At 40.1% G+C, this 14107-nt stretch overlaps 1 protein-coding gene across 2 annotated transcripts in view; it reads right to left on the bottom strand.

Annotated features, from left to right (window-relative positions):
• Nucleotides 1–1370: 1370 nt before the first annotated feature.
• The window catches only part of SLC35F3 (solute carrier family 35 member F3), a 109443-nt gene continuing 96706 nt past the window's right edge, over nt 1371–14107 (bottom strand). For both annotated transcript variants that reach the window (XM_035108427.2, XM_035108428.2), the window contains 4 exons: nt 9675–9800; nt 5237–5429; nt 4464–4553; nt 1371–3208 (listed from right to left, as the gene is read on the bottom strand). In XM_035108427.2, the coding sequence (XP_034964318.2) occupies nt 2964–3208; nt 4464–4553; nt 5237–5429; nt 9675–9800 (654 nt within the window). In that variant the 3' untranslated portion in view covers nt 1371–2963. The remainder of the gene's footprint in view (nt 3209–4463; nt 4554–5236; nt 5430–9674; nt 9801–14107) is intronic.

The following is a 14107-nucleotide window of genomic DNA, read 5'->3' as shown; positions in this document are numbered from 1 at the left end:
ATTTTCCTGTTGTGTTTTAGAAACCTAATTTTCATTAGTGCATGCAAGAACAAAATAAATGCCCTATTCTGTTGACATTTGAATAGAGGACTGTTCTGTTTTGAGTGAGTCAGAATATTAACACTCTTGCTTTGATCTTAGTTGCACATACTCCATTTGAATTAATGCACACTTGAATAAGCAAATGGCTCAGTTTTCATTTGAACAGTGCAGATTAATTCTGGCAACTATCTTTATTTTTTGGTGGGCAGGGGAGGGGGAATTACAGATATGTAAAATCTCTAGACACTATGTATACATAGTGCACTTGCTTAGAATAATTTCTAAAAGGTTTTCAAATATTAACAAATAGAATAACCACATCCAGGCTTTTTTCCTATCACCTAAATCTTGCCGACTAACAGGGTGTTACATAACTCATTGTTCACATGGCTGGCTGGGCTGCATGTCCTGGATAACATTTTCAACCTATCTTTTAATTTAAGAAATGTACATGACAAAGGGAGGAAATAATAAATTGTGTAGATAAATTTGTATTACTATCTAGATCTTTGGGGAGGTCCTTCTTATCTGCATGCTGCATCTACCACTAGTACAATGTTGCCTATGCATAGTGTTTCGGCTCAGTGACACACTGGTAGGTCTCAAAACCTAGAAAAATATGGGTGCACTCTAGCAAAAATTAGGTACACCTTATTCCTTTAACTAATCCCAAGTGTATTTAAAATATTGAGGCTGCAGTTCTAACCCCTAACCATACTGCTGGTGTGTGTATGTAGGATTCAGTGAATATCCCTGCCCACTAGCCACCACAGACACTAGATGCACTGTAGCCTCAGCAAGCATAGCGGAGGAGACACTGGTCCAGGGGATGGCTTCCAAGTGGGGTGTTACAGGGTCTGGGTTGGGGCTGGGGCTGGAGCTGGGCTGAACCATGGATCCATTTTGTTGTAAGCCAGTCCAGCTCCTGAAGGAGGGCCTGTTCTAGGCCTCATCTACTACTCTGGAGTGGAGCTGATGCAGTTTTTTTAAAAGAAAAGGAAAAAAGAAAGAAAGGAAAATGCCTACCCCACCTTCTGCCTTATACAGCAAGAGATGGCAGGGCTATGGATGTGCCTGTAGATCTGTTGCTCTGCATCTCCATGGCCCCCTTGAAGTACTGCTCTTCCCACTTAAGTGGTTTTTGATATAAACACAATCAGTGTAGCTGAAACAACCTGGAGAAGGTATTTTTCAGGTTCACAGCACTGGGCTTGTTATCCGTTTCTTTTCTTTTGACACTTCCACACAAGTGAAATATTTCTTAGTAAAAATAACACTATATCTAACCAGAAGATAGGAAGCAGAAGCAGAAGCCATTGACTTGGTATGAACTTTCAGTAGTTTTATTAGTTTTTTCAAGCAAATAATTGAATCTGAAATTGATTCAATAAAAATTTCAGAAGTGAACGCCCCCTCCATTTGACATGTAAAAATGCCACGGAGACAGCATGTACCATTGGGTTATGGCAACATTTCAAAATAACATTTTTAATTTGTATGTAGCAATGTAAACTTCAAAAATAGTAAACTATAACCTTTGCCTCTTTCTTTGTACATATCACATAGTCTATCACAGATAGAAATTGAATGGCGAACCTAAATTGTAGAAGTAAACAGCTTGGTGCTTACAAGTTTTGTAAAAAGTGTTAGGTTTGATGTTGATATCTTGTGTGTTCTTTAAAAAATAACCACCCTCAAAGCAATGTAATAAAAGCAAGTGGCAATTCACCTCTTAGTCCCCTTTTGTATATCATCATAAACTTTGTTCCATGTAAGTGGCTGCTAGCTTTATTGTTGGTTTTTAAGCAAGGTTCTTACATGCAGGGCTTGATTCTTTTCACACTCTCAGAAATATAGATCAGGAGGAGAGTCCCACCTCAAGACCCATGTAAGTGGGAAGCAAATCTGACCTAGCAAGAGACCTTGAAGTCCCCAAGTGTTCAGCACTCCCATTAATCAGTGGCTTGAAGCAGGCACTCATTGATTTCTTTGGGAGTTTCAAGAGCACTGTGTCTGCAGAACAAGCTCTTCATGTTGTAAAGACCAATGCAGAAGCAACTTGCAGTGTGACCTACTTCTACACAGACAATGGACTAGATTTCTGTAGAAGGCACTGTATTTTCCCTTGCATGAGAAAAAGCATGGATTGCAGTCATCATGCACAGTTATAAAGATTGGATGCACTACCCGAGAGAACTTTTCCTGCACAAACTCTATTGAGATGGATGGGAGTCATGCAAGACACCATGCAGGAAGAAGCCTGCTATGTTCTTGCACACCTGCTATTCACTTCAATGAGGCTTTCACAGGAAAAATCCCTGGCTAATGGTGCCCTGATACCCTTGACTGCTGTCACCTTCATGCTTTTGTGCAAAACTTAACATTTTATCCTGCCTCTGCTCTGGCACTAAGGGCACTAATCTTCACACAGACATTTCTCCCCCACCCCACCCTCCACCAAAAGATTTTCTTTTGGTTTATATGAAAACATTTATAGAGTACAGCTCTGGTAAAAAATAAGCTTATGACATAGTACAGCATCTGTTTCCCCCCTCTATATATATATTATATATATTTTTAAATCACAGTGTGCGATGTGTCATTCAGTACTTAATGTTCAAAATATATGCCCTGCTTTTCATGATGATTGATCATTAAAACAATATATGCAATATAATTCATTTATACATTACATTCATTTAAAAAGAATTCAGTTTTTGCCTTTTTAAATGAGTTCTCTCAAGTGAAATATCTGATGTGAAACAGTGCAAGCAATTTGGACATGCTGAAACATGATGCCTCAGACTCTATTATTATCAAAACTGTACATCTATGTACACTGTATTGAACATATGTGCTTTGCAAGAAAAGATCTGTTAATTCTAGCATATAACATTAAGACTTTCCATAAAAAAACAACATTAGTGTGAGAATGATGACATGGATGGGCGTGTTCTCCTGCTTTTATTTTGTAATCCTGAAACAATGTCTCCATTTCCTTCCGGTATCTCTTCCTTCTTTCGTACTTTGAGGCGAGTGAGGATCTTTATCAACCACTCATCCCATTCCTCTGGTAAAAGCAGCAGCAGGAAGCCCAGGCCAATGATTACAATGGCAATTACGCGGACGCTGTTGAATTCAATGTCACTCAGGTAGTGATCAACAACTGCATGAAACATTGAACTAATATCATTAAAAGGTACAAAGCATCACATACTCTACAGAATATCACATAACTAACAGCAAAGAGCCCACATTTCAATTCAGTTTCACAACCTTAAGGCCCCAAACATGCAACCAAACCACACTGATGAAACTAAACATTACCAGTGGTATTAAATACTGCATAGGCTTGGATACAAATAACTAGTTAATGCATGCTCAAGGGCACGTATTCTTGTAGGTACTCTTGTTGGTATAAAGCATTTCTCATTCATTTGCTTCTTGCATTTGGGTTAGACTACGCAAGCAGCGGCAGTCCATTTTTCCTCAAATCAAGTTTACACATGATGCAAGGTGAAATATAAATACTATAAAGAAATAAATTGCCTAGAAGCGTGTTTGGTCTTCTCCTGTTGCATGTGGTTTAGATACCTTGTTTCAAAACATTTGAAAGGATTGCTCTGTGGGTATAGTGCTCCTGTTCTCTGTTTGGAGCACACTGGGGTGTGGGTTATGGAGGCTAATTTGTGACAGAAGGGTTGTCTGATAGAGATGATCACAGAAACCTCAATCAATTAAGCTTGCATGTCATTAGGTGGTAAAGAACATTGCAGAAATAGCACAGTCATAAGCTCCAACCAAAAATACCTATCAGATACTGCTTTTTATCTCACTGAGGAGTCACCTTCTGCTTGTCCCGCTGCTTTCCCCCAGTAAACCTGCTGTTTACTGTTGAATCAGAGCAAACATCAGTTTTCCTTTCTGGGTACGGGACAAGCTGAAGTGTGGATGAACCCTGAGTTTGATCTTACAGCTACTAGTAGTTTAGGATGGGTATTAAACTGCTTATTCCTTACAGATTCCCCCACTCAAAACCTGCATTCATACTCTCGAGGCTCATATTGTCTACTGAAATGGCTATCTTTTTGAATTTCCTTGAATATGATTAATGATTAACATATAATTAGGAATCAATCAGTTTACTTTTTCAAACCATCACTTTCACACCTGGCACCGAAATAAATGGGACATGCATAAAACCTCATTATGGTACCTATAGAAAATTAGAGATAAATGCTTGAAATCAATTTATTTTGATATTCTTAATTTTTTAATCTAAAGACCAATACTATAAAATTATATTATTTATGTATAGGAAGAATAAGAACTCTGTAGTTCTTTAAGTATAAACCAAGTATGGAATATTCTATACATACATGTGGATATAATTTAAAATTTATTAAATTTATTATACTTACCGACATTTACAGGTACACTTAGTACAATTCCAAGAGATATCAAGGTAGGATATGTAATAGCAATCCCAAAATTTAATAAAATATTGAATGCTGAAATAAGAAACAAAATTATTTCATTTTTGAGAGAGTAGTTGTAAAACCAATCCTCTTTAGTCATGCAGGTTTAATTAGTTCACTTTAAGCAGTCTCATTTCAACCAGTGTGAACATTTGCTAGTAAAAAGTGTAAAAATTAAAATCTATTGAAATTCTCTTAATTTTGCCCTCATAAAGAGGTTCCTCATGTCTAATTTCTTGTATAAAAAGGAAAAGTTCCAGCAGATATGCAATTTGATTTGGGGTGTTGAAAAAGATGACTGAAGGTGGAGATTCAAGATAGGCAAAAGGAAGTATTTTACATAGCACATTGTTAGATTACAGAATTTACAGAAGCAAGGTGTTGTGATGGCCATAAACTTAGATGTCTTTAAAAAGGAATTAGACATATTCATGGAGAATAAGGTTCTCAATAGTTATATGCTACCTCCAGAATCGGAGCAGCATGCCTCAAAATATCAGTTGCTGAGGAACAACAGCAGGAGGGGGCTCCTGTCCTCCTTTGGGGCTTCCCTTAGGTGCATGGTTGGCCACTATGGGACACCGGATGCTAGACTAGAAGGACCTTTGGCCTGATTCAGCAGAGCTCAATCCAATCCAGTTGGCTATGCTGGTCTGGCAGGGGATCAGAGGCACTGCTATTATTGGAAGATTATCAGAAATGCAGCATTCACTTACTCAATAATAGGACTGAAAATCCGCAAATGCTTCCCCAAGGAATGTCATCGAAAGAACTCCAGTATTCAACTTTGGTAAAGTAAAGGATGATAGGAATACAGGTAACAAAAAGTACATTGAAGACCGCCAACACTGACAAAAATAAGGCAGCTTCCCCAAATTTAGCACTCCCCAGGAGAAGCTTAAACAAAACCTGTAACAGAGAAAGACAGATTGAAAACCAGGTGTCTTTATCTATATTTGGTTTTAAAATCTTTAAAAACTTAACTCAAAGCATATAATTTCCCATTTAAATATTCTTTTCCCTGTGAAAGTCCCCAACACGTTTGAATGGTCTTTTCCTGACAGTCCTCTGCAGGCTCCGGTCATCCCTGCTGCTTGTGCACCTTTTTCTTCCACACTTTCCCCTTCCACATAACTTTCCATTAATGTGCTCTGATACAGCACTTTGGGAACATCCAACTTCTTTTTCAATTACCTTTTGAGGCTTTCCCCTCCTTATGGAGGGTCTCAATGATGGCTTTCTGCACACAACTGTCAGGTCAGCAGCCTTTCCCATGATTGTGATTCCTACTGAAGCAGACTGAGAGACCATTTAAAGGCTCGAGAACCCTTTGCAGGTGTTATGGATTGAGTAGCTAAACACTATTCTAATTTTCTGAGATTGTGAATTTGGGGTTTTCTTCAGCTGTACGCCATAATCATCACAATTACAACAAATAAAGGCTTGACATATCTCGCTTTGCATGTCATGAGTCTATCTCCTATATTGGTTTCACCTTTTAAGTTGAATTACTGAAATAAATGAACTTTTCAACAATATTCAAATTTTTTGAACTTCACCTGTACAGGTTGTGCCATCATGCAAAGGCAGGTTAGTGCTTTCTGTATTCTGTGAACGAGCAAGAAATAGCTATGGATGCCAGGGCTTTCTGCCACCATGGTTACAATGTCATCAGTGCTTCATTGGAGATGGGGCTGAATACAGCTCAGTTTGGGAATGTGTTGGGGTCATCAAGGATCTATATGATCTTATGCTGGCCTGAGAACAGGTATTTACCAGTAATTGCCTGCTATTGGCAGCAATGTTAGGGAATGTTAGGGAACAGGTGGCAATCCTAATGGATTGGATCAATATTAAAATGCCGTTATTTCCCACTAACACCTATGGGATGTAAGTCATTTTTAATTGATTTTAATGGGATCTAAATGCAACTAACATAAGACTGCATCCAACCTGATGAGTTTAAGACAGGGGTAACGAATATGAATTGTTTTTAAGTTCTTCCAAGGAACCCGCAAATTATCTTACATGGTTTTGTGTATGTGTCTGCACCACTGTAACTAACATATAGCAACTTTCTAGCTAGGATGCTAATTTCACTAAACTCTGATGCAGTTCTTTAATGCAAACTGCCTATATGGTTGCTGAACAACTCCAGGCACGCCTGGAAGAAGCGGACCATTTGGATCCCTTCCAGTCAGGATTCAGGCCTCATCATGGGACTGAAACTGCCTTGGTCGCACTGGTTGATGATCTCCGGCGGGCTAGGGACAAAGGTGAGAGCTGTTTCCTAGTTCTGCTGGATCTCTCAACGGCTTTTGACACCATCAACCATAACATCCTTCTGGACCGTCTAGAGGGGTTGGGAGCTGGGGGCACTGTTATACAGTGGTTCCGCTCCTTCCTCCTGGGCCATGTTCAAAAAGTGGTGGTGGGGGGATGAGTGTTCAGACCCCTGGGCTCTCACTTGTGGGGTGCCTCAGGGTTCTGTCCTCTCCCCCATGCTTTTTAACATCTACATGCAGCCGCTGGGAGAGATCATCAGGGGATTTGGGCTGGGTGATCATCAGTAGGCAGATGATACCCAGCTCTACCTCTCTTTCAAATCAGAACCAGTGAGGGTCCTGTGAAGGTCCTGGAGGCAGTGGGAGGATGGATGGCGGCTAACAGATTGAGGTTGAATCCTGACAAAACAGAAGTACTGTTTAAGGGGGACAGGAGGCAGGCAGGTGTGGAGGACTCTCTGGTCCTGAATGGAGTAACTGTGCCCCTGAAGGACCAGGTGCGCAGCCTGGAAGTCATTTTGGACTCACAGCTGTCCATGGAGGCGCAGGTCAATTCTGTGTCCAGGGCAGCTGTCTACCAGATCTGTCTACTACGTAGGCTGAGACCCTACCTGCCTGCAGATTCTCTTGCCAGAGTGGTGCATGCTCCAGTTATCTCTCGCTTGGACTACTGCAATGCGCTCTATGTGGGGCTACCTTTGAAGGTGACCTGGAAACTACAACTAATCCAGAATGTGGCAGCTAGACTGGTGACTGGGAGTGGCCGCTGAGACCACATAACACCGGTCTTGAAAGATCTCCATTGGCTCCCAGTTTGTTTCCAAGCACAATTCAAAGTGTTAGTGCTGACCTTTAAAGCCCTAAATGGCCTCAGTCCAGTATACCTGAAGGAGCGTCTCCACCCCCATCGTTCTGCCCAGGGACACTGAGGTCCAGCACCGAGGGCCTTCTGGTGGTTCCCTCGTTGCGAGAAGCCAAGTTGCAGGGAACTAGGCAGAGGGCCTTCTCGGTAGTGGCGCCCGCCCTGTGGAACGCCCTCCCATCTGATGTCAAAGAGAACAATAACTACCAGACTTTTAGAAGATATCTGAAGGCAGCCCTGTTTAGGGAGGCTTTTAATGTTTAATAGATTACAGCCAGATGGGCGGGATATAAATAAATTATTATTATTATTATTATTATTATTATATTCCACTGAACAGTTACCGTTACCTCATATTTATCATTCAGGAACTCTGAAGCCCATTGCCAATGATAGGCCTTCAGTTGCAAATGCCAATCCTTAGTAGCTTCAGGCTTTGTCAGCTTTGTGTTTTTACCACAGGGCACCGTTAAAAATGGGGAGTTGCTTCACCCAAAGGTGAAATGCAGTTTAGATAAAGTGTTGTTGCCAGTGGAAAGAGATATACATAATTAATTCTGCACTGCTTTGAAGAGCAGCAGGTATTGTTGTTATGATTTCCACAACAATATTATTGCTCCAACCTCAGCTGATTTAATATTGGAATGTAGAAACGTAAATCGGAGCAAAAATCCCTCAAGGAAGAAAGCTGACTAATGTAAGGTATTGTGCTATAGACCCTGTTTTGGATTGTGCCACTCATGCTATCTCTGGATCTGCTGTTTGGCCTAGCAAGCATATGCATAAGCCATAGATTCCTGTATTGCTTGTGAGTGGCAGATTTGCTGATTCAGTGCACTTGGCACTCAGAAAGCTACTGAGTTAGCAGTCTGCTGCTGCTGCTGCTTCTCTTACCTTCATGACAGTTATCATACAAAGTGGCACAAGGCACTGAATAGCTCAAGGCTATGCCAGGACACCTTCCACTGTTCTTGATACTGAAACCATTACTATCTAAATGGCATATTTTGATTGGTGTCTGTGATAACTATCCACCCCCCCCCCCAAAGGTCCTTCCAGGTATAATTGTTGGCATTACAGAGTGGCTACTTCTTCACTACACACTGTAAAAAGAATGAGTACAAGCCATCAGATGAACAGCAGATACATAGAAAATTCATTTTGACAACTTTGCTTAGGAGTGATATGCTAACATGACATTGGATGGCATCTGCTGCCCCCATTTACTTTCAGAAGACTTGCTTCAGGTCATGAAGGGAACACTGTATAAAGTTTCTGTTCTGGAGTCCTAGTGCAAAAATCAGCTCCCCCCCCACACCTCTGCTAAGAAGCTTGTATGGCTATTTATCCCCAATAATGTAGCTAATGTACTAAAGAGCCCTGCTTATTCTGGTGCCTACTATCCTATGTTTATACAATCAGTATTAATGGTGTTTACCTCCCTCTTTCCAACCCTCTTCTTTTTTGTTATCCTGACAGCATTCTGATTTTACATGAAGGAGTGTTATAGACAGAATAGCAGAAGTGCTTCTGCAAACAGAGCTGGCTATTGTTGCCATATTGTCTGCTCCTTATGCTGACTCAATTATGGACCAGAAGGTTCTAAATTTAAATTTCAGCTGCTGTTCTCCTAACACCCACAGGCAACCTGCCTCCTAGCTGTTTCACTGAAATAAGACAGCAATGGAAAGAAGGCAATGGAAAGAGCTCGCCTCTATCAAATACAGGGGGAAAATGACAGCAAAGGATTTAAACCACCAGCTGGTGGCAGACATTTCTCTTCCACGCACTATTCTTATGTCTGCCTTTCACTATGCACAGTAGGGAAACAACCCTGATATGTCTAAAACATGACTGAATAGATTCTCAACAATCTGAAGAAATAACACTGTAAGATTCTTAAGAGGCATAAATAAACACAGCTTACCAAATGTCACAGAGAGATATAAAATGGGAAGAGAACCCATTTATTACCTTCTCTCCATCAGAAGACTGAAGCATACTCACCTTATAGAGGGCTGATGTTGATGCAGATCCCACAACAAGTGCTATTCCGATAACTGAATGACTGTGGAATCCATCAGCATAAGTCATCATGACTATCCCTGCAATAGCAAGTATAGCAGCCACAATCTGTTTGGATACATAGAAGCAACATGTTAATGTTCTCTCAAGCCCAGGAAAAAGGAGTACCTTAACAAAGAAGATATCTAATTTGTATCTTTTGTAAGACTGCGACCAGTATTAAGAACTTTTAAACGGTAATTGCTTGTATTATAAAAAGCAAAAGAAGTGAAAAAACAGTCACAGTGGGGCTCTATGAAATCCCAACATAGCAAGCAACTGTGTTGTTCTTCAAAGTACAATCTCCCTGTACAATATTCCTTGGATGGTCACTTTATGGTCACTAAAGCATGTTGATTCATACTCTGCAGTTGGAAGTACCATGCTCCATGACAAAGAAATTACAGGGTATTGCAATCATTAGTACTACTGCAAGTATCAAAATCTCAATTGTTTGGTTAGTAATCTCTAAACGTTTGTGTGTACTATAGGAGAACATAAACATTTGCAGCAAGGGCATCTGAAACAAAACTCACAGAATGATAAATGTATTGAAAAATGGTCTCTCTTCATAAATTATTGGAATAATAGGATACAGTACAGCCTTTTGACTTTTCCATTCTACTTTATGACCCAGTCCTTAATATTTTTAGAATTCTCAATATACTTACTATTCTTCGGTACTTTCAGTATCTCTAACATTCTAGAATTTCTAATACTTGATTCCTATCTTCCCATAAATTATTGCTCTCATAAAATTTTATCTATGACTACATGCCTAATTTAAACTTAATTCATGTCTTTATTTCTGCACATTTTGTAACTTGATCTTAGAAATATGTATTTTTCCTACAAAACAGGTGACAAACCTTTTTCAGCCATGCTCAATACTCTAGGTGCTACATCTCAACGTGGTTGTGGTTGAAATGTAAAGGTTGGTGTGGCCAAAGTGTAAAAGTGGGTGTGGTGAGGGGGGGAAAGTCTTTTGATATGACAATATCACAGTGGGGTACTTGTGGATGCAGTCAGAAAGAGAGAGAGAAAAGGATTAATTGATCAACTGAACAAAAAAATTAATGGGCAAAAAACTGGAGGGTCCTTGTGGTTTTTGACATGGCATCACAGCGGGGAGCCCATAGGAGCAGCCAATAACTTTTTACAAACATACACACACCTTTTTTTAAGTGGCAATTTTTTGGGAGTCAGAGGGTCAATCCCAGTTATGCCATCCCTGCTTTAAAAGAAAGCCACGGGAAAAGTATTGTGTTGAACACGTTCAGAAAAGAAGTGAAAATACTGTAAATTTAAAACTATTCATTGTGTGTAAGCTACATTCAGTTATTAACTGGGTTGCTTCGAAATCAGTAAGATTTTTTTTTCCTAATAGAACTAATAGCTTAGTGTCTTTCAGTTTGGAAACAAAGGAGGGTCATCCAAAAATGTTAGGGTGTTGTGGAATTCTCTAGGCATGCAGAAGAATATAAGTTTGCAAACTGAATAAAATGAATTAAAAAACCCAGACAACTTTATAGGGACCCATTGGTTCCAGGTTGTACAGAATGTTAAAGCATCAGTTAAGGACGGTGGGGAGGAAAGTAGTGTGGGTATGGGGGGAAAAGAGTGAATTGGCCTGATCTAGCCCCTACTGGGGGGAATTAGGATTGAGTGGGATCTGTGCCATGGGCTTACAAAACTCCCCTTTCCTTACTATATAGTACTGAACTAGATGGACCAACAGTATGATTGATTCTAAGGTACTATTAGAGATATAGGCATTGTTTTACAGGAAGAATATTGGAATGCTACTGTTCAGCACAATACCACCACCACCCTCCAGTAAAAACCGTATCTGTGAGGTGCTTGAATTCTGAAAGTGCATTTTTAATCGGAGGAGAAAGGGCTTTCCTCCATACTTGCTAAAATTAGTGTGTTCTAATTTACCATTTTCTCAAGGGAAATCTGGCAAGAACATTTACTATTTTCTCAAGGGAAAGCTGGCAAGAACATTACAGCTTTCTATCAATCACCTTTGGCACGATGATCCCTATTATGTCTGTGAGACATATTCCAAGAAGCGTAGATCACAAGACCTCTCCTCCTACCAGAGGTCAGCGGAAGCCGGTTCTTGCGTCGGCGGGGGGGGGGGGCGTATTCGCCCCCCTGCATCAATTATCCCAGCTGCCGCGTGGAGCCCGTCAGCTAGCCAAAAGGGCTGGCTTGGGGGTGGAATTTAGCTGCATTTAAGTGGCCGCAGCAGCACTGTGCCCCCATTCTGCTTCCTGAATTCATTGGATCACCCGCCCACCCTCCCTTTAGGTCATATCTATGCTTTTGACCTTGCTTTGGAATTTGGTCGGTTGTCTTGGTTGCCCAGGGGGCCTGGTAGGAATTTTATCTATTTGGAAAATTGGAACCAGCCTCTTGATTTTTTGCCTACCTTGTAGCAAATCGTCACAACTTTTCTGGTATTGGCAGTTAGGCATTGGAATATGTGTGGTGTGTTGGAGGGCAGGTTGTGGCCATCACCAGCCCTCTCCTTGTTGGGTATTCCATTAAAGGGACCCGGCGGTTGTGGATCCTGTCCGATGCCCTGCTGGTGGCTAGGGCCATGGTACAACCCCCGGTGACATCAGGGAAAGCTTCCAGATGTATTTGTATCAACAAGCTCCTCCCACTAACCCTCGAATGACTCCTTGCTGAGCAGGGTGGAGTCATGTATAGATTGTTTGATCCAATGCCTAAGCCAATATGACTCACATGCTGTAACCAATAAAGCTGTGGCCTTATTTAGCCCATTAACCTAAAATACATGTGTCCTTGTGTCTTATTTATCTCTAGCCGCCCAGAGTGGCTGGGGGAACCTGGCCAGATGGGCGGGGTATAAATAATAAATTATTATTATAAATTATTATTATTACTAAGCGGGTGGCGGGTCCTCGACTCACAACTAAAATATCCTCCCACCCAAGAAAGAAGAATGTGCCTTCTTTGCTTTTATTCAGTTCCTTTGGAGGCAGCTTGACCTAAGTGGGTGGGTGATTATGTATGACTGAACTCTCAACTGAGCATAGAGCATTCCTATGAAAAATGGCCTTATTTGTCAGGAAGCTTCTTTCCTTTGGAACCGCAAGCTGTCAATTTGAGACAGACAATGTTTAGAATGTTATGGAATAGTGTTTAACTTTTTCCTCACAAGAGCTTATTTGAGTCCTGTGTTTACTACTAATTTTCTGGCAACTTCTGTCACATCATTAGTAGAAAATAAGTAGGAAAAGGTGCAAACCAAAATTCCGAGATTTCTCATAGTCACCCGAACCATATGCTCACAAAGTATTTGGTTCCACTGTTTAGGAACAACTTCACCCAATAGCCTTTGAGGTTTCCTGAAATAATTTGTCAAGATGTATTTAAAGGCACTAAAACCCATTTTGACAGCCTTCTGATTTCCAAAGTTTGGATTAAAATGTTCACTCATTTTGTCTAATTTGGGTGGAAGGTGGCCAGAATAGTAGGGAAGGTACAGAATGTATTGAAATAATGACTGGACTCACCATGCAAAAAATGTGCAAGGTACCTCGATTCAGATTTTGCCCATGGTTGATGGGAGTCTAGAGTTTTCACTCATCTTCTGTATATTTAACACCCATTTACCCCTATTTAGTCTGCTGTACTAGTACTGTATACAATGAAAGCTGTATCTTTTTGCTCCCCTTTTTTGCTGCTATTGATTTGCTTTAGTTTTTTTAAAAAAACCTGATGTCTCCTGTGTGTTTATTGTTGTAGTGTGCATATTTTGAAATAATTTATGATTGTTTGTGATGTAAGCTGTCTTGAGCTTCTCTTCCGAGGCAGAAAGTCTAAATATATATGTTTTAAATAAATAACAATGCATGTATATTTACAATAACATATTATTTAAACAATGGTGAATGTTTTTCATGGGGAATAGTGAAACTGGCATAGAGGCAACATTACAGAAGAAAATAACATCCACCAACAGGCGCAAAAGGAATAGTTGACCATAGCAGTGTTATAACACCCTGCTACATACCATAGCACAACAGGCTAACAAGTCATGTTTCTATGTTTCAATGAAAGTTTATTTTAATTGCCAAAATTTAATTTCTTTAATTGCAAAAATATATACTGTATTCATATGTAGGAGCTTTATGTTGTTTCTTTATCCGTGCAATTTATAAAGAATTTTATTCAAAAGCAAAATCTATCAAACATATTATGCACCATGTATTACAAATTTTGCATGATTCTTTTTGCTACTTTGCTGCAATACTTTTGAGCTCTCTTACCTACCAATTAGGGGGGAAAAGGTTGAAATTTTTAGTCCCAAACTCTTGAACTGATTTCATAATGCTATA

This window comes from Zootoca vivipara, chromosome 3 (assembly GCF_963506605.1).
Source record: "Zootoca vivipara chromosome 3, rZooViv1.1, whole genome shotgun sequence".
NCBI classification, from domain to species: domain Eukaryota; kingdom Metazoa; phylum Chordata; class Lepidosauria; order Squamata; family Lacertidae; genus Zootoca; species Zootoca vivipara.
Note: the sequence above shows the minus strand (reverse complement) of the source record. Positions and strands in the feature narration are given on the sequence as shown.